The sequence below is a fragment of the Convolutriloba macropyga genome, chromosome 1 (assembly GCF_964194025.1).
Source record: "Convolutriloba macropyga chromosome 1, txConMacr16.3, whole genome shotgun sequence".
NCBI lineage: Eukaryota > Metazoa > Xenacoelomorpha > Acoela > Convolutidae > Convolutriloba > Convolutriloba macropyga.
This window is the reverse complement of record NC_134468.1, coordinates 13,159,025-13,180,685: the sequence shown is the minus strand read 5'-3', so window position 1 is coordinate 13,180,685 and position 21,661 is coordinate 13,159,025. Positions and strand designations below refer to the sequence as shown.

Here is a 21,661-nt window from a genome sequence, read left to right as displayed (position 1 = left end):
AAATTTTTTTCTGACTTTCTATTGCTATAGTTACGCCATGACAATTTTGAACAGTAATTTGAGTAAGTACTTGGAGAGGCATTGATCGCAAGAGGTAAGAGTTTGGTCAATTTTGAAAAAAAAGTTTTTTTTACGTTTATCTCTGCCAATACAAGACTGTAGTCCTGAACAAAATTTGCAATAAGAAAAAGATTGGCCTCCAACCATTGAATTTTGAAAAATTTGTAACAAAAATGACAATATACAGTTTGACGAGAATACTAGTCTGTGCTCGATCAAAACAATCTCACATCTGAAAAAAAACTAAACACTTGATGGAGAATGGAACCTGTTATTGTTTTATAACCACAAAAAATGAACCTGATAGCTTCGAAAATGAGCAAATTTGGTAACAGCAAATTTTTCGTCATCAATTTGGAGCAAATTGGTGACAAAAAGCAACACCATCATATCACTGAAAACAACTTCCTTTCAGTTTCCACAATCAATTGAAATCAGCGTGCACTACCGTACAAAAACTGGTCAATTTCGACGGTATATTTTTTTTAATAGATAATCTTTAATATAGATAATCTTAAAACTTTCTTATAGATGAATTCACTCTGTTATTTCATAGTTTCGTCATATTTTAGGCAGTTGAGAAATTTGCTTGATCGCGAAGCAAAATTGTTTTTTTTTCAAAATGTCACATGTTTAAAACAAACCGCAAAAACATTTCAAGCTCCCCATAGCTAAGTTTATAATGTTAAATTAACAAATGCTCTATTTTTATATTGAATGATTCTTGATAGCAGTTTTATAAGAAAAGCTTTATTTTAGGAAACTATTAGGTAATTCTTTGACCGAACAATTACCTTTATCAGAACAAACCTCGAAGCAACGTTTCTTAAGATTCACGTGTGAGTACTTTAATGACAGCAATCAAACTCAACTTGAAGGTTTCAAAATGCAAACGTAAACTCAAAAGGTTTAAAACTGATTAAAAATCAAGTTTGCGCAAAAGGCGGCAATAAAGAGCACGTGGTAGATTACAAAAGTTTACCTTTGGAATTTACCATTTACGACAAATTGAGGTAATGAAAACAATTATGAAAAATTGATAAATTTTGATTTTGTCTCAAGTGTTACCCAAAAGAGCAAAGGAAGTTGATAGGTGGCATTTCACCAACTCGGATATATTTTGACTTAACTATAAAAATTTCTTTTGCTATTCTTGAGAACACTCGCAGACTTCCAATGCCTTGCGTGATAATTGTTAGAAGGTTGAGAGAGTATAACCTATTGTAAACTGTACATAATATAAGCATGACATAGCTTGATAAGAAGCCTCACTTGTTGAACGTATATTTGGCTAGATATATGACGCCTTGAGGAACCAAACAGAACATACGAACAGGTAATAAGTGATATTCAAGTTCGAAAGCTCAAGACAGGTTGATGTAATGGTTAGCGCACTAGGCTTGCCAGTAAGAGATGCTGGTTCGAAACCAGCACTGTTCCACAGAAATTGTGCCTGCTCAGAGCCCCAAACAATAACTGTCATGTATTTCGGCTTCAGATTCTGGGATCAATTTTGGACAGGAGAAAACGCAAAAAACGCTCTTCTGTATCATTTTTGTTTACTCTAAAAACCATCATTCCTCATATTTACTTGTATCACTCAACAACCATCTTTTAATGAACACTTACATAACTATTTTTTATGTGTGTTCATCCGTAGTGCAAGTGATCATTTTGTTTAATAGATCAATGAAACCAAGTGTATTGGAATGAAATAAAAAAATATCCCACGTATATTTAACTTCATAACCCGTCGCTTCATAGCTTCAAAAAATATTTAACTTCATAACATTTAAAAAAAAACAAAACTCGCTTTTCTAAATGTTGACACAAAATGGTGACCCAACTAGACGAAAATCTACTTTGACCCAACTAGACGAAAATCAACAGTCACTTCATCAACTTCCTTATCGTTTGCATAACCGTGAGGAACCCAGTCGCATTGCAGTAGAATTTTTTAAAACTGTGATTTTATTTCAGTGAGGTAATTTTAATCAGAATTGACTAAATTTTCCACTATGAGCCCTAATTGTTGTTTTTGGTAAAGGTCAATAAAAAATCACTGAATTCGGGATGTTTTCAATTCCAATTTAAAAGCAACTGTTTCCATTCTATAGCAAGCCAGCAAGTATTTGCAATTATAAAAGGCAGCTGTTCACAGAAAACAATAGATTTAATGATAGTATGTATTAGCCATATAGTACTTATGGCATTAGCTAAAGCGTTCAGGTAATCTTGACAATGACCTTTGGAACATGACGAGGCATACACGCGGTTGGGGGGGGGGGGGGGTGTCAGTTGTCAGTCAGTTTAACTTAGTAACCTAAGTAAACGTTCCGAAACTTTTGGATGAAATATGGACTGCTGAAATTTTTAAATTTAAAACTTATGTATAGCAAGTCCCATTTATAGTCTGTCCCATAAAGTTGAAATAAGCGAACGTTCGAAAAACGCCAAAAACGTGCAATTGAGCATCGATGTGCTCAATTGAATGTCAACGTTTTCTCCATTAAATTTTCATTCATCAATTTTTTTCTACATGTTTTAAATTTGAACTTTGACCTTTGAAACGTTCGTTACTGTTAAAACTTTATGTGACTGACTTTAGAGTTAAGAAAAAAAAGCAATGAAATCACGTGAAAAGCTTAGCATTTCACGTTTTTCGAACGTTTGCCTGTATTTCATTATTATGGGACTCCCTATAATTTACTTGTAAAGGTTCAGGTCGCATTGCGCACCTCAGTTATCGTTTTTTTAAATCGTTTCAGATCTTATAGATTGTTTACAAAGTTGTCTTACAAGATACCTGTAATGGGCTGTTTATTCGATAAAAGCTCCACTTATCAGATCTGTACACTTAAAAATTCGGGTATTTTCCATTATAGCCCCCCCCCCCCCCCCCCCCCCGCTTAGTGGTCATATAACGTATAACCCCCCCCCCCCCCCTTGATTATACCCCTTGTAATTATACCATAATGGAGGGGGGGGGGGTGTAATTTCGTGTGTGTGTGGGGCGGGGGGGGGGGGGGGGGGCGAAAATCGGAAATACCCAAAAATTCTTCTGAGCTTCTCTTACGCTAAAAATTGTTATCAGACATGACTCAAAAAATCTTATCAGCTCTTACTCAGTAAAAAATTCCAGAACCACAGGTATGAACAATGTAGTATTATTTCACAAAATTGGATAAAAATTTGATTTGTGATTTATTCTTACCACTTGTCGATTGTACATTAAGTCGAAAGAAGACATTCTTAAACAACTGCAGTTTTTGGAGCTTACTTCAGGAAAAATATGGATAAATAACTGAAAAAAAGGCAAATTTTGTTGATCACGGAATAACCCGAGTGAACAAAACAAATCGATAGTAGTAATATGGCAGTAATCAATAGTTAATAGCTGGTAAACGATTAAAACAGTATTTAACTCGACTAACTAGCTACCGCCCAAAACGATTCGGATATGTTTGGGCATTTTTTAAACTCAAGTCCGTAAACAACAGAAAAATGGGAACTAAACACAGTCAATGTAACACAAAAATATGAAGTGAGACTTGAGATATGAATTTTTGCAGAACTGGAATTGTGGAAAGTGCTTCAAGAGTCGGTTGAAAACTCTGGCGAGACACAAACTTATCCAGAAGTAAGGATGCTAAATTTGGATTATGGAAAAGTTGGTAATGAAGAGAGTATGTTGTCTAAATGGGAAGTTTGGACAGAGCAGGTTGTTAGGGAGCTCAAAATGGGACTGGAATTTGAGTGAGGATAAGAAGTGTGTTGCGTCCTTTCCTCAATTTCAGTCTATCCTTCTATATATTCGTACGTGTGTGTGTGTGTGTGATTGTATGTGTATGTGTGTGTGTTCTTCAGTTGGGAAGAAGTGTGTATCAGTTGAGGAAAGTTGAGTTGAAGGAGCTCATCAATAAATATGGGAAATGAAAAATTAAAAGCATGGATACAATTTCAGTTCACTTCTTTCTCAGCAGCGACTAGTGACGCTCTTGCGTTGTTGTGGCCGCCATCTTGTTCATGCTAGTAGTCGACTCTCTCTCCCGCACTTCACGAAGCAATTCACGAGTATTATTTTATTTTATTATTTGAATCATGTCACAATCTACCCTCAGCCAATCACAGCACACCCAATGTATTACTCCTACAATCGCACCAGCCAATCACATTGCACACACGTGCGGACAAAGTGAACAATTTGTGCGGCACGTGCGCGTACTGTCAGTCAACTAGACTTAGAAAAATAAGTATAAGTGTGAGAAAAGAATAGAATTGAACTGCGCTTACATGCTTTCTGCACGCATATATTCCCCCAGTTTTTAACAGAACGTAAAACAAAACATTCTCCCCCTCCCCCTCCTCCCCCACACGCACTCTTTCTCTCTTTCTCTCTCTGCCCCCAAAGAGAGTTGAATTGAAATAGTAACACTATTATCAGTACTATCATGCTCGCTTGCCCCTCGCCGCACACACAATCACTAATGCGCTCTGAATGCCTCGCTGTCTTTGCTTCCACTTTCAACCACCAAATAACATCCCAAATAAATGCAGGAGCAGGCAAAATCCGTGCCTACGTTAGCGCAAGTCTACTACTAGATGTATACCTGTATATATGTATTATGTATGTGTAGGTACCTAGCTGCCTATTATAACTAGTCCTGGTTAATAACAGCAGAGCTAGTTGAATAACTTGCAGGCAAATCCAATAGGAATTCATTATTACTTTCCATCCTCAATTTGAAAATCACCCCCAAACCCCTCCCGTCCCCTTTCTACCCCCAAATTCGCCCTTGCGCCTAGCCCCAATTTGGGTGAAAATTAACTGACAGCAGTTATGAACTAACAATAGCGCCCGTTCTCTTTTTTTTTCAACTAAATTTCTGTGCCTTTAATTTCAGCTGCGACGCTACAATTAACAGAAAACTGGGGGCTTTGAGCAGGCTTTAAATTTATGAACAAATTACGGTAGTTGGCATTATAAACAAGACTAATAAACATTTAAATTGCACAAGAACACTATTTACTACTGCTGAATATAAACCCAAAACTTGTTGTTCACACGTGCCTTTTATACTAGTTGTGATCAAATTTTTGTCAAGTGTGCCTCGCGTATGACTATTGCTGTTATTTTATGCACAAAATATGGTGAAGGATAAATGATGGCGGGGGTGTTGGGGGAATTTGTTCAGACGGTGGGGGGGGGGGGGGGCGCGGGGGGGGGTGGTAAAGGTGAAGGCACGCGTTTAAGCTGCAAATGTAAGGGGTAATATAAATGTTGAGTTGATTGATAGGGCTTTGTGATAGTGATCGTTTGATTTAGGTTATACAAGGATTGCTTATTTTACAACATACTTGCTTTGCTTACATCGGATAAATGGTCAACCCATATTACATAATACATAATACATCACTCAAATAATGCCTTTTAGTCTTTTATTCACCGCATCGGCGTTATAAATAATAACAGGTTAATGTTAAGAGGCAGATTTTTTGCCTGCATCGATGCTCTTTCCTCGAAATACTCACATTTGGGCTCAAATTTTGACAAACCAGTTGATTTGTGATATGATATATAAAAAACTTGACTAAATATTGCATTTGGATGCCCACTGGTTTTCAAATTAAAAGTAAGAGCTAAAATTGTATGGTTAATACACGTTAAAAAATGTTTAAAAGAACAGATTTTGTTGCCAGAAATCGATTAAAAAAACGGTTCCTCTGAACTTCAACACGCTGAAATTAATTATCAAAAAATGCAATCTTTTTGTTAACGACTGAAGGAACGAAAGTTCAGATAAATTTTGAAATAATTGGTTTCGTTTTAAATTAATATCAAATTAGGCAACAATTCGGCTAATTGATTATTCTGCTTAGTGGTCGTTCAGTTGAGATGATGATGATGATCTTGTGTCGATAGATGAGGACAAAAAGCTGAACAACCACTTGAGAGACTGAGAAAGAGAGTGAACAAAAGACAGCAACCACTACATCACAATGCCTTTTGCTTACAACTCATCAATTTCACCCGAATCATCCACCCAGCCGAAAGTCCCTATTTGCCCAAATTGTGCACATTATTTCATTTTCAGAATAAGCGCAAGTTTTTTGTTGGAAATAAGATTTAAACCAGAATTTTTGACTTCTAAATTTTCAAAACTTCGCCAGTTTCGCCGGAGAATTTTTTAATCGTTCGTACGATATTTTTCCATTAAAAAAGCCATTTTTGCAAACATTTTTGTTCAAAACACTTCTACAAACGTTTTCGCAAAATTTTTTGTTGGTTTTGCCCGATCAAAAGGGCAATTTTGAGCCATAAACGCTGTTAAAATTAAATTATTTTCTCAATGGGCTCTTCAGGAGATAGAAAGTTTTGTATTTTATATTAATCTATGTACATGTGCATTGTTAGACATTTTGTAAAAGAGGTACTCGATAAAAAATACTTCAATCATAGCCACTACTTTACATCCTTATCACAAAAGTAACAATAGCTACAAAAAACAACCCCCCTCTACCTTTATCACTCAATAAATAATAGAGATTTCGGCGGAATCGGAGTGCCAGCATGATTTATTATCTCTAACATGAAAAATTTAAAATGCATAATCATCAATCAAAAAAGTAGATAAAACTAAGTCCCAAAGCATTCGATCAAGGAATGCTTACAAAACAGCGCGCAGGTAAAAGAGCAAAAAAATCTTTAGCCATGAGAGATAATTTTAAAAAAAGTACGTATGTATACATAGTTAATTGTAGAATTTTAAATAGGATCAAATTAATGACGACACGTCGACAAGTTGTACATGTGATTAAGCATGTGTATAACATCTCAAGTACAATGGGGGGGGGGGGGGGTGAGAGGCTTTATTCTAATTAATACAGCTCTTAAAACAGACTAAGAGCACGTCAGTGGTTTGATGTTTCATTCTATATTCCCAACAATTTCATCTGTCAATAACAACTTCTCCAAGATTTCATCTAGTATTTTCTTAAGTGGTGAGAGATAATTTGCGATACTTAAAACAAAAAAAGCTCGTTGCTTTGTTGCAAGTACGGCTTGTTCTTTTTCTCAATTTAGAAATAAATTTGAGGATTTTTGAGCTTGAATGGGAACAAGGAGGCTCAGTAATGTGCGTTTGCAGATCATGTTTCAACCACTCTCATCGCAAATAGTTTCAACTATATACCAAACAGAACAAGATTTAAATCTTTTGAAAAAAGCAAAAAAAAAATAAATCACTGCATGGAAATAGAAGCCATTAGTAGTGAAATAACTAAAGACGTGGGTACTAAAAGAAATCAATTATACAAATAAATTCGATAAATTTGACTGTGGAAGAGCCTTATTGGAACAATGCCCCGATTTAAACTGTGTCGCTCAAATAAGCTTGTACAGCAATGGAATGGTACTAAGAGATTTGTAAATTGTTAACATAAAAATCATTACTTGGAAAAATACGAAAAAACTAAAGATAAACAGCACTTTTCAGCGATGAGATTGAAACTAAAAAATTCTCACTCCGTCGCCAACTGAAACATGCTTATCTACGCGCTGAAAAATTCTGTATCTTAACCTAGGAGCATTATGTACAATAGTGTGCTATACTCAGTAAGTATGATCATCTAGTGCTATTAGATTGAGAAAGACCAACTTGACTCAAACGAAGTCCATTATAACATGAAAAAATACCAAGTCCTTTTGAATAACTACTACTATAAGATCACAAACTTGAACTGAGAATATCATCATGTCGTGATATCACGCCACCTTAAGAACACGAAATTAGTAATGAAACCACTGTCGACATCGTTATCTCTACCCAATAGAAAATTAGAGACCACGTGTCTACAAGCAGAAAAGGAGCTTTCAGGCTCAGCTACCAACACTTTTTGGTCCGTGATAACTTCAGATTCACAAATTACTCCCTTAAATCTCAACTCTGAGATAGGTTTTTAACTGATAATATTTTGTGACAAGTTCTTAACCAACAACTTTCTCAGTAATAGAATGTTCAACACATTGCAAAAATATTGGATTTGAATCAGTCCTTTTTTCACTATCTAACATCTCATAGTTTCTCTCTAAGTTTCAAAAGTAACTTAGACAAATGAACATGAGCTATTTAATCCTTTTTGACTTGCTCATTAGAATAACTTTTTACCTTCTTGCTCAGTTCAAATTTGATGCTGTTCAAAAAACTGTATCAGCTCAAATTTGCATTTAAGGTTTTTCATCAAATAACTATATATCTTGAGTAGAACTAGAGGTCAAACTCGGAAGTTATACCCGTGGTCACGCGATTAACCCCGTCGTTAATGTGTCAGCAGTACGGAACAGCAGTTTTGTGCTTATGACCCGCCGCATCCGATTTACAATTGAGAAACTTCAACAGATTTTCAGAGCATTAATCTTAGTTTTGATCTCATGCCTTTCGTATAGCAGTTTGGAATTGTAAACTTTTTGAAAAAGTTAAAGTTGCAAAAAAATCTCAAAATTGTAAACTGTTTGCTTAAACACCTAATAGGCCTGCAAATTCGTAAAAAAAATTGTTTAATTCACGGTTTTCTAGTAAATGCATTTGAAATTCTTCCAATGAAAAATTAATGAAAAAGTGTGTATTATAACTTTGTCGTTTTTCCTAAATGATATGATTATTGATGATTGTATATCAAGCCCCATATAGAAATATTTTAAAAGGGAAAGTCTTTAGACTCGGTAATTCTCGTTGTTTATCATTATTCTGGTCTTGCTGTATAGAAGAAACAGAAACTGGAAAACATTCCAGTCATAACTTGCTCTAAGTGGTCTGATAATGCTGTCAATCACTACTCCTGTCGTTGACAGATTTGTTGCGTGAGCTGCTTTAGGTTTTTCTACTTGTTAAATGAATAAATTTATTAGTTTTGCTCGTCTGAAAAGTTACTGTGTACTTCGGATTACTGTAATTTTCTCATACATTAAAGATCTTTTGTCGGCTGGTGGAATGATAACTTAATTGCTGTGTTTTGGAAGTGCTTTTGCTTTTTACAGAACTGACTTTGCTTAAAAATTTGTTTGTGCGTTATCGAATCAGAAAGGCCAAATTGTGTGACAAAAACTTTCAGCAAAAGAGCTCCGACACGTTGCCAGAAAAGTTAAATCAGATTTCAAGCTGATAATAGTATTCAAAATTTGATTTGCTTGCTATTTTTGTTTTCGGAAATAACTTATAACTCAGATATTGTTAAGAGTCAAATTGTAGATACTGCTTCTGTGTTTTGCTCGTCCGTAAAGTTACTGTGTACTTTGGATTACTGTATTTTTTTTCATACATTAAAGATCTTTTGTCGGCTGGTGGAATGATCACGTAATTGCTGTGTTTTGGAAGTGCGTTTGCATTTTACAGAACTGACTTTGCTTAAAAATTTGTTTGCGCGTTATCGAATCAGAATTGATTGACAAAAACTTTCAGCAAAAAAGGTCCGACGAGTTGCCAAAAAAATTTAATCAGATTTGAAAAATATCGATGAGAATACCACCAGCTTACAAAAAAAACTTGCTCTTATTTTTGTGCTATTTTTTGTAGCTTTTTGAAGCAAAATGGGCAAGGGATAAAAACAGTTTGGACATCTTAGCATCATGTTTTTTAGGTCTAAAAGCAACCATACAACACGTAGTTTTAAAATGGGCCACTGTTTTTAATAAATATTTGTAGATTCCTTAATTTTTTCTCTATTACACAAGTTTTTTTTCTTCATACTCAGTTTTGTTTTTTTGTGCTTTGGTGTTTGAATCTGCGTTCGCTTCAACTGCCTATTGTTTTGCTGATCTTTGTCAATCGTATTTAGAAAACTTCACGCTATTGCAACCGAATAAAGATTTTGCAGTCAAATTAACTTCAAAATTGGTCTTGGGATCACCTTCATCTCATTGATATAAATGAGTGGTCGTAGGGCACAAACAATTTTCTAAGCGTCACTTTTTTGTTGCAAATTACGGTCTAAACTTTTGATTGAACATATCTGATTCTTAGATGCTGTATGTTGGAAATTAATGGCCTTATCTGTAATGTTTTTGCAAGAAAAATATGTGCTCTAAAGTACCAAAAGTTTACAGCGGTCTGAAAATTTATTTGTTGCTACAGCTGTGGAGGTTCAATGTTGTATCTCTACCAGTGTAGCGGAATCATCTACCGTATTCTTACCAACACAATAGGCCAATTTGTGAATCCGACAACACTTCAAAGAAAGCTCAATCGGTTTTTTAAATAATTTCCTAAAATTAATTAGAGGCAAGGAAATCTGAAGTTCAATTCCTCATCTTTTTGCAATATTTGAAGTCATATTGATCTTTTGTGACTTTCAAACTCTCTGTGCACAGTTCAAATGAGAAACTTCTGAATACCATTTTTAAAAAGCCTGTTAAACAATTTGACGTTTAGGACGTTTTTCTCTGATAATAGTATTCAAAATTTGATTTGTTTGCTATTTTTGTTTTCGGAAATAACCTGTAACTCAGATATAGCTAGGACTGCTTCTGTGTCTTTACTGTACTGTTTCGTTTGAACTGTGAATTTTTTTACCTCTCGAAAATTCAAAAAATTACTAGGCTCTTCAATTTTAATCTTCGAGCAAACAATCTTTGTTTACCCTTTATAAAACTTCCCACCAAGAAAAATTTTTCTCATTTGTGATCTTATCTTCTGAAAAGTTTTCGGTTCTTCTAAAGTGTCATGGTAACTTTTGGTAACTAACCGGAGTTCGTTTTTGATTCCCGAATTTCTTGCTGTTGATGATGAAGAAGAAAATAACACCTCCGCTTTTTTATCCATCGCTATATATAAAATTTCAATAAACTGCATCAGATTAATGAGTAATGCAAGTAAAAGTTTAAAGTTTAAAGTATAAAGTATAAATTGCTTAAAGTATAAAGTTTAAGCATATAGAGACTGAGCAAATGTTTTGGTAAACAAAATGAAATCTTTTCTCTTAGAAGCGTTTTGAGATTGTGTAAATCGCATAAAGAAGCACAAAGGGAAAAACTCAAACTTTTAAAGACTGACAATCTCTCGTAATGTTTCTACCTCATAATTTGAGCTATTTTAATATAATAAGATTTCTATAGAAAGTTAATATTAATTAGGACTGTTAGATTATATTCTTGCCAATAAAATGTCAATAAAATTTTCTGTTAAGTTAGTATGTTGTCTTTTTTTCCGGAATAAAAGCTTTTTGTACGTTTGTGGAATGATGACTGAAGTCTGATCTGATAATTTGACGTGTTCTTTTGTTTGCAGGATTATTGTTTTCTGAAAAGATCTTAGCGTCAGTGAAAAAAGACTCTAAAGCTAAGAGAATCTGCAAAAAGTCTGAAAAAAAAGTCTCCACATAGAAGGAAATTATTTTTTGTGGAAAACAGGATGTGCTAAGAAATATAGGGCAGGTTATGCATCGTAGATTTATTTATTTTAAATTTTAGTAACTACTTGAGGTAAATAGACCCGGGAAAATTCCTTTTGTTTGCTTTTCGTTTACCTAAATTTCAAAACTACAATAAAGTGTCTAGCTGATAAAATAAGTGGAATCTTTGGTTCCAATAAAAACTCACAAATATTGCTTTGATTGGTCTCATTAAATGTTTGTAAAACATAGCAGCCGGATTGTAGAATCAAAATTTGGACAAAAATACAAACAAATTTTTTCTCCGAAAAATAAATTAACTGAAATTTATTATCACAATTATTGAAATCTTTTGAAGAAATTTGTAGGAATTGAAAAACAGGTTAAAACAAAAAAGGTTATAACTTGTAGAAAAAGTTCTAACTTGAAATTTCTTGTGAACCATTCAATTGTTAAAAGCTTAGCATATTTTTGAACTCAATGATCCGTTTAGCAACCGAGTTCTCTGAAAATCATCTCAAAGTTTAGTTGACATGGAACGTATAGCTGTTTGGCAGATCTGCAGAGAAAATTTAATTGTGCTAAAACGTGAGACCAATTGGGTATAATTGAATTTGTTCAAAAACAAACTAACTTTTTCGAAAGTTGAACAAAAGATATCAACAACAGATATTAAAAAAATCAAAACACGTTGCATTTGCGTACAGGTTCCTGAGCATTCAGTTAGATTTATAAAAAATTGCACTTTAGTACTAAAAAATGACTTTTTTGAGCTCAAATTTGCATGAGCACAACTTTTCTTCCTGTGCACACAATGAATTTTAGTTGGTTCAAACCTTCTTTTAACAATAAAAGCAGTGCAATACTTTTCGTTGTTAGTTTTCAACAAATGTTGACAATAGACTGGAATGGGAAAAGTAAAACAAATTGAAAGGCAAAGTAACTCCAAAAATTTTAACCTTAGCAGATGACTGAATATTAGGGACCTCTAAATCTAAGTATGTGATGACTGAATATAAGGGACCTCTAAATCTAAAACTAAATTAAATGAAATTTATGATGACAATTGTTGAAATCTTTTGAAGAAATTTGTAGGAATTGAAAAACAGGGTAAAACAAAAAAGGTTATAACTTGTAGAAAAAGTTCTAACTTGAAATTTCTTGTGAACCATTCAATTGTTAAAAGCTTAGCATATTTTTGAACTCAATGATCCGTTTAGCAACCGAGTTCTCTGAAAATCATCTCAAAGTTTAGTTGACATGGAACGTATAGCTGTATGGCAGAACTGCAGAGAAAATTTAATTGTGCTAAAACGTGAGACCAATTGGGTATAATTGAATTTGTTCAAAAACAAACTAACTTTTCTGAAAGTTGAACAAATGATATCAACAAATGATATTAAAAAAATCAAAACACGTTGCAGTTGCGTACAGGTTCCGGAGCATTCAGTTAGATTTAAAAAAAATTGCACTTTAGTACGAAAAAATGACTTTTTTGAGCTCAAATTTGCATGAGCACAACTTTTCTTCCTGTGCACACAATGAATTTTAGTTGGTTCAAACCTTCTTTTAACAATAAAAGCAGTGCATTACTTTTCGTTGTTAGTTTTTTACAAATGTTGAGAATAAACTGCAGTGGGAAAACTAAAACAAATTGGAAGGCAAAGTAACCCCAAAAATTTTAACCTTAGCAGATGACTGAATATTAGGGACCTCTAAATCTAAGTATGTGATGACTGAGTATAAGGAACCTCTAAATCTAAAACTAGATTAAATGAAATTTTTGATCACAATTATTGAAGTCTTTTGAAGAAATTTGTAGGAATTGAAAAACTGGTCAAAATAAAAACAGGTTATAAATTGTAGAAAAAGTTCTAACTTGAAATTTCTTGTGAAACATTCAATTGTTAAAAGCTTAGCATATTTTTGAACTCAATGATCCGTTTCGCAACCGAGTTCTCTGAAAATCATCTCAAAGTTTAGTTGACATGGAACGTATAGTTGTATGGCAGAACTGCAGAGAAAATTTAATTGTGCTAAAACGTGAGACCAATTGGGTATAATTGAATTTGTTCAAAAACAAACTAACTTTTCTGAAAGTTGAACAAATGATATCAACAAATGATATTAAAAAAATCAAAACACGTTGCAGTTGCGTACAGGTTCCGGAGCATTCAGTTAGATTTAAAAAAAATTGCACTTTAGTACGAAAAAATGACTTTTTTGAGCTCAAATTTGCATGAGCACAACTTTTCTTCCTGTGCACACAATGAATTTTAGTTGGTTCAAACCTTTTTTTAACAATAAAAGCAGTGCATTACTTTTCGTTGTTAGTTTTTTACAAATGTTGAGAATAAACTGCAGTGGGAAAACTAAAACAAATTGGAAGGCAAAGTAACCCCAAAAATTTTAACCTTAGCAGATGACTGAATATTAGAGACCTCTAAATCTAAGTATGTGATGACTGAGTATAAGGAACCTCTAAATCTAAAACTAGATTAAATGAAATTTTTGATCACAATTATTGAATTCTTTTGAAGAAATTTGTAGGAATTGAAAAACAGGTCAAAATAAAAACAGGTTATAACTTGTAGAAAAAGTTCTAACTTGAAATTTCTTGTGAACCATTCAATTGTTAAAAGCTTAGCATATTTTTGAACTCAATGATCCGTTTAGCAACCGAGTTCTCTGAAAATCATCTCAAAGTTTAGTTGACATGGAACGTATAGCTGTTTGGCAGATCTGCAGAGAAAATTTAATTGTGCTAAAACGTGAGACCAATTGGGTATAATTGAATTTGTTCAAAAACAAACTAACTTTTTCGAAAGTTGAACAAAAGATATCAACAACAGATATTAAAAAAATCAAAACACGTTGCAGTTGCGTACAGGTTCCGGAGCATTCAGTTAGATTTATAAAAAATTGCACTTTAGTACTAAAAAATGACTTTTTTGAACTCAAATTTGCATGAGCACAACTTTTTCTTCCTGTGCACACAATGAATTTTAGTTGGTTCAAACCTTCTTTTAACAATAAAAGCAGTGCATTACTTTTCGTTGTTAGTTATTAACAAATGTTGAGAATAAACTGCAGTGGGAAAAGTAAAACAAATTGAAAGGCAAAGTAACCCCCAAAATTTTAACCTTAGCAGATGACTGAATATTAGGGACCTCTAAATCTAAGTATGTGTAAGCTTTTGTACCCTTTCGTGCTAAAAGATAAAAAGACAAAAAAAATTTGAGCAGTGTTGCCTTGCGTTTACTTACATCCCAGAACTACCTAAAACAACCTAGCAGTTAAAGACTGTGACCAATTTGATTTAAAACTTTCCAAACTTTAAAGTTTTTCCTGAGAAACGAACTTGTTTTGACGTTTTGAATTTATTTTTTGGGGCTTCAGGGGCATTAGAACTTACTAATTATTGTTGCGTTGTGATATTTCTAATTTGATTTTAAGTACCTATGTTCTAACCTGCAGTTTGATTATTATGCTTTCTATAAAAATTCATCTGCTGTTTTTTGGGACCATCATCAAGTAATCAACGTAATTTTTAAAAAAACAAAGAACAAAGAACTAAGAAGTGATCCAGTGGCCAAACCTTTTAAAATAAGTTCCATTGCCTAATTTTCGTCAGCAATTAATGTTTTCTCTTGTATATTTATAAAATTTGCTTCAAAAATGCTGTGCTTGGATTTCAAAAACCTTATCTTTAAAATTATTGCAATTATGCACTGTAATCCACGTCATCTAGCGTCTATTTCCTGTAATCTGTAAACCTTTCTTGAATCTGTCAAAATCTAAGAAACCTCTGAAACTGTTGTTCGTTGTTTATTTAGTCAAACTCAATCAGCTTAGACGTCTGCTTGTTTGAGAAGCAAGAAAATCAGCTAGGATTATTTGGCTCATAACTATTGACATTTTGTAAAAGAAAAAAGAACTTCTGCAACTCCAAGACATAGTTTGTAAAGTTTAGTTGCTATGCTCTCGCTTGACATTAATTTTAGTGGATTTGTACTCAAAATGATATTTTTTTAGTATTGATAGTTCAAGTTCCGCAACCCGGGATTGAAATCAGTTTTTGTCCAGTATTCGGCTGAGAATTCAATTTCACTCTAAAATATCGGTCTTGCTGACAAATTTGACTCTTGTGGTAGAGAAGTTAATTCTTTGCCCACTTATCTTCCCTTGTTACCTTGACTTTCCCAAATCTTGTTCACTTAAACTAAATTTACCCTCAGTCTAATGAGCAAGTTATTTCTTCATGTCACCCACTTTTCGAGCATATTTCACTCTTCTGTCTTCGCTCTCAAATTCAGGTTGCTTTCTGAAATCCTTTTGTGCAGAGCCGCTTCAATGAAGTAATTGGAAACGCAGCGGCTTTCCACTAGTCTGATTGAGTTGAATCCAGTTCTTTATTGCGATAAAGTAATCGCGGCCTTATTCCAGCTGTAATAAAATAGAACGCAAAAACTCATGTGGCGCAGTCAGCAACCAAAGAACGAGAACTTCTCAGAATTGAAACCTTTTGTGACAAACCGGCTCTGGAACCCCCACTACACTGTTAACGACAGAGCGTTATAGTGAAAATAGCGATTCTTGCCAAATGGGCATTTCAATCGACAATCTCAGCGAACCTCCCTCAGAGAAAGTGACTCTTCCACCAAAACCAGTGTATGGAGAGGATGTTGAGAAAAAATTAGCTCAAAGTGAGCGAGATCGACGCATAGGAAATGAGCAACTAGAAACACATTGCTGAACAAATGTCAACAGACTGAAGCCGCAGTAATCCTCTGTGGAGACCATCGATGGAAGCTGTGTAATAGTAGGGCCGTCTCTTTGTCAAACTTAAGCTGGGGTGCGGAAGGACGTCCAATTTTTTCCTCTCATTAAACAAAATCTGAAATTGACAAAATGACGACCAGATAATTGTGGGCCCTATTGGATATCATATTCAAGAAGCAACAAATCATCACATTTGATTGCTTTAAGTTTCTGACCCGCAAACAACTCAAATGAGAACCCATTGAGACATTCTACGGCTGCTTGAGGGGTCTCTCTTTCTCTCTCTTTCTCAATTGTGATGTTGGAAGCCACAAAGACTCTATCATCCTTGATGTTTTCTCGGCAAATATGTTAGATGGAGATATAAAACGAGAGCTACTCAAAGGACAATCGAACCTAAAAGTGCATTAGAATCGGCAAAAAAGATTGAAATGGGGATGCAAAATTAATTAAAAATCTCCAGTATTTCTGCATATACAGGAGCAGCTGGAACAAACCAGTCGGCGAACAACGTACAAAACTACTATAAATTTCAATCTCTAAGCCGACCCACGTAAACCAACCCACTGTCCAAATTATGGTAATAATTGGTCTCCATTGCGTCGATAAAATTGCCCAACTTCTGAAAATTAACACACCAAGTGCTGTATGACAAATGACTTTGTTTTCTTAGCAAATATGTTAGATGGAGAAATAAAGCGAGAGCTGCGCAAGGAACAATCGAACCTAAAAGTTTATTAGAATAGGCAATAAACATTGAAATGGGGGTGCAAAACTAGTTAAAAATCTCCAGTATTTCTGCATATACAAGAGCCTCCGGAGCAAACCAGTCGGTGAGTAACGTACAAAACTACTATAAATTTCAATCTCTAAGCCGACCCACGTAAACCAACCCACTGTCAAAATTATGGTAACAATTGGTCTCTATTGCGTCGACAAAATTGCCCCACACATGAAATTTAATACATCCAGTTCTGTATAACGAATCACTTTGACAAAGTTGGTAGAAAAAGCAAAAAAAATGGAAAACAAAAACCCGTGTGAATAATCTAAACGATGATCAATCCGAGACCAACACGATCGGAGCTTCAGTTGACGATCAAGTCAAGGCAATCGGCAACCATTTTGTCAGTCAAAGCGTTTAAGAAGAGGACTACCCGTAAAGTGGAATTGGTAAATCTTCAAATACATTTCAAAACAATAGAGACGAAAGCGTTGTTGGATTTCGGAAGTGTTTGCACAAAAAACCGAAAATCTGGTTAACGAAGTGGTCAATCGAAATGAATACAGCTTTTGGACAACTGAAGACTAACAAGACTAGAAAAATTTCTCAAACGACATTATCAAGACTATGGGCACGATTATCAACAACAGTAATGGTAATGATTGACAGGATAAACAAATTAAAGTAACCACTGTTGAAGACAGTCATTGGCCTTTTATTGTTAGGGTTCTCTATTAACAATTAGATCTTTCCATTTATCAATCAAAATTATATATATATATATATATATATATATATATATATATATATATATATTCATATTGTTACTCACTGCAATTAACCATCAGAATAGAAAACGCTCATCAATGGCCTGATATCATATTGTAGTAATTGTAGTATGTCACGTAAAAGCACAGTAATATTGTACAAAATTTCACTTCAACGTATCAAAAAGGGCAACGTGTTCCTATTAATCTCTAAATTTAGTCAATTTTGAAATACAAAAATTCATAGGTGAAAAACAGATAGTAAAACCAAATAGTTGTTCAGATAAAGATTTCATCCCCCAATTGTAATCACTGTGAAAAAGAATAAAGCTTTGAAATTAACGCTAGAATCCAAAATCTTCATAAAAACAAATATTAGATGCCAAAAATTGATAATTTATTAGACACGATACATCAAAATCCACAAGCAACAACTCAGGCAGCAGATACAATACAAAACTGGATTCGAAATGCGCTTACAGTCAATTAAATTTAGACCCGGAAACGTCACGCCATTGCAACTTCAATATTATAAACGGCGAACATACCGGAACACATCGCTTCATTACAGGTTTCTACGGCTTAACTGATACGCCGGCAGATTTTCAAAAACATATGGATTATAAATTAGTTGGTTTAACAAACGCTTACGTCTTTTATTAGACGCCACCATAAATAAAAGCCGTGGTTCAAAAGAAGGAGGCTTTAAACTAGTATTTAAATGTCCTAAAAAACTTGACAACAATCTTCGCATTAGTCTTCCTAGATGTTATTTTTCGAAAATAGAAATGGGACGGCTGAGCTTTATATTTAGTCAGTCAGGCATCCCACCACTTGAGACAGAAACATCGGCAATTTCATTTCTTCCAGCACCTTAAACTCTTAAACAATTCATTCCTCGACTCGATACATAATAAAGGAATGTTAATCTCAAAATTTTACAATTTTTTCATTTATTACGTCCACTACTTCTAAAATAACAAAATTTTAAAATAATAATAATTGAGAAGGACATTTCAAGTACATTAAAAATATAGACGCAAAAGCAACAGAAAACACACACTAAAATCCCCACTTGGATAGCCGAATCAAATGAGATGCTTCTCGCTGCAGAAGAGGTGCAGCATTAGAACAAAGTTCACCTACAGGATGGCCAACAGCAGCATACGCATAATGTTTTCCTAATATAAAAGAAGAACTTTTAGGCGGTGATTGGGCAGTAAAATGTTTCAAATGTTATCTCTTTGACAAATCTTTCGCCGTAATAACTGATCATCAACCTGTTTTACCAACCATGAAAGAACATCGTTCAAATTAATCCTATAATAGTAGATTGACATGTTGAATGGATCTTATACCGCCATTCCATTTTGCACATTCAGAGCGCCAGAATGGGGCTGGTAGATTATTTTCTGCGCCAACCAAATCAAAAAGCAAAAAATACTATCAAAAATGACAACGAATTTGCAATTGCAACAATTGGCACGACAGACTAACGCGGTGAATGACGAACATTTCCCTCGTGCCACTAATACTCAATTATTAAACAATTCTGAATTGCTTTCTGCACCTAATCGTCGTACAGATGAGTTGCTTCAATTGAACATTGCAGTCGTAACGCATTTCCAGCACACTATCACACTAAAAAAACAATACGAGTAGCACTGATGCTTTGCCATCCACTCCCCCTACAAACCGTGGAGGTGTGACCTTCTAGTCTACACACAACACAGATGTCAACATGACGAGGTCCTCGACAGAGCGTTCATAACCAAACATTAAATTCTCGCGCGAAAAAGTCTTCAAACAAACCTCACAAAACTCCTCACAAAAAGTTTTAACGCAGTATAAACAACAGGAGGTGCCGTTTTTAAGAAAATGAGAGTGTGTATCCTCCAAAAATATGAGCAAAGATTCGTGGTAAGCAATTATTTACAATTATACTTGAGGGATCTTGCGGGATCTCAACGTCCGGTCCGTATGCGTTTAGATTCAACGTGTGCTGCTATCTAATTTCATACAAGAGGCAGTTCACGAGTCGTTGCATGTGACTCAGCCTGGCAGCTGGGGAATGATCTCACTGGGACAACACTCGTTTTGGCCCTATATGCACAAGGAATTTCTAATGGAGAATGCTAAGTGTAAACCCTGTACTGATATTGTTAGAACCTCAGATCTATAATACCCGCGTCACAGAGACGACCGTTAGAAAACTGTTCCAAACCAAGCGATGAAATACAAAGACTTTTAGGAGCACTATCAGACAAAAAGGAACAAGATATTCATTTTCTTGCATGTATTGATCGCTTTTCAATGAATCCAACAACTTACGTTTTCGAACAAGCTAATGGTCATAGTGTTGTAAAATTTTTAGAAGACTGTATACACATACATAGTGTACCCCAAAATATTCCATGAGATCAGGCGCTATGTCTCATCGGATATAAAGTCAAAATTTCCTTTAAAAACAACAACATTAATATAATCACGGCACCAACCAATGATCATAGAGCAATAGAAGTAGTTGGAAGTTTAATCCAAACCATTCAGAGAAGATTGGGATACATTGAATTCGCAAACAGTTCAATGGCATTTACAATACATTCATCAATTAAACCAACTGTATATCAATTACCGATATGCAAACAAAAGACCACAGAAGTGCCACTTTTCCAAGCACACTAATGCAGACTGCCAAACCCAAAGCTTAATAATAGAAGTACTGATCCCAACAGCACAAATCTATCTAATCCGAAGACTTTTAAGTCACTATTTAGACAATGATGTCGTACTCGTCTCTGACTATCTAGAGAAAAATGGGGGGGCCACAACAGTAGGAGGGACCTAAAATTTGAGGGGGACATGACGAAAGCTCAAATGGTGCTGGACGAAATTTCAACGGTCAGAAAAAAAATTGATATCTAGATTCATCATGAACACAATATTGACAAATCTCTTAACCCACACTGAGCATTGGAACACAAAATGGCTCGAAAAGTTAAGAATTGATCAAAACATGACTCACACGGCCTCTAATAAAACTTTTTCACCTGGGCTACTCGTCACTCGAATCTCAGGCACAACTTCAGTAACTAGGGAGCCAGGAGTTTAGGAAATTTGCGTACGGAAAAGCGACATCGCTGAATTGGGCACCAAGGCCGGGAGCAGCTCGAATTTATGGCAACGCGCCAATGTCAGCCTCGCCCATATGATCAGATCACCGAAGATAAAATTTTGAACCCGCACGAAAGACTTGAAAAAAAAACTGAGGTGCTTTAAAGATTTGCCGTCTTTGGCCAGATAACATTTCTAGTGTTTCCTCAGCAAAATAGAATATATCTTAGTCAATGTCTGCCAGAAAGCCAAAAAAGCCATTGCTTTTTTCACCCCGTCGAAGTAGTGCCGCCACCTGCTTCTCGTCCGCTCAGTCGACTCCTTCAACTTCGACTGAAAAACGACCACGAAATGCTCTCAAATACTATGGATTTGAGAATCAAAGCAAAAGGAACTCTGTCATTGAATCAGATGAAAACAACGGTTCAAAACGCTCTCGGTATGACAACCATGAAATTGCCTCAGAGCATCAAGAAGTGTCAAATCTTCCTCCCGCGGATAAAACCACATTCAATTTAGCAATGGTAAGCCTTCTTGACCTCGGATCAGACCCTTGGATTCACTCATTTCCGACCAATTGTTAATATGAGGATTATGAGAGAAAAATCAGTTAGTCTCTTTTTCATGCCAGAAATCAGGTTTGAACTTAGGTATTCAAACAATTTTAATACAGTGTTGCGTTATTTAACCCTCAATTCTTCCGGCATTCCATATTGTTTATTTAATTGTACAATGTAAGTTATATTGCAATCAAATTAATTATCTGTTCCAATGCAGTTATTCATTTCCTCAATACTCTCATTATGTTATTATTTTGAAATGTATCACA

General features: G+C 34.8%; 2 protein-coding genes across 7 annotated transcripts in view; one reads left to right on the top strand and one right to left on the bottom strand.

Annotated features, from left to right (window-relative positions):
• Window positions 1-4,144, bottom strand: part of LOC142335123 (transducin-like enhancer protein 3) — a 50,252-nt gene extending 46,108 nt beyond the window's left edge. Inside the window, 1 exon segment of the mRNA XM_075383487.1 lies at window positions 3,275-4,144. Coding sequence (XP_075239602.1) covers window positions 3,275-3,310 — 36 coding nt within the window. The 5' untranslated portion in view covers window positions 3,311-4,144.
• Window positions 2,725-21,661, top strand: part of LOC142335132 (uncharacterized) — a 190,326-nt gene continuing 171,389 nt past the window's right edge. For 5 of the 6 annotated variants that reach the window (XM_075383535.1, XM_075383561.1, XM_075383526.1 and 2 more), the window contains exons 1-4: window positions 2,725-2,929; window positions 3,127-3,210; window positions 3,633-3,700; window positions 5,941-6,114. The gene's annotated coding sequence lies outside the window, so the exon portion shown is untranslated. The remainder of the gene's footprint in view (window positions 2,930-3,126; window positions 3,211-3,632; window positions 3,701-5,940; window positions 6,115-21,661) is intronic. The other variant, XM_075383543.1, reaches the window with a different exon arrangement.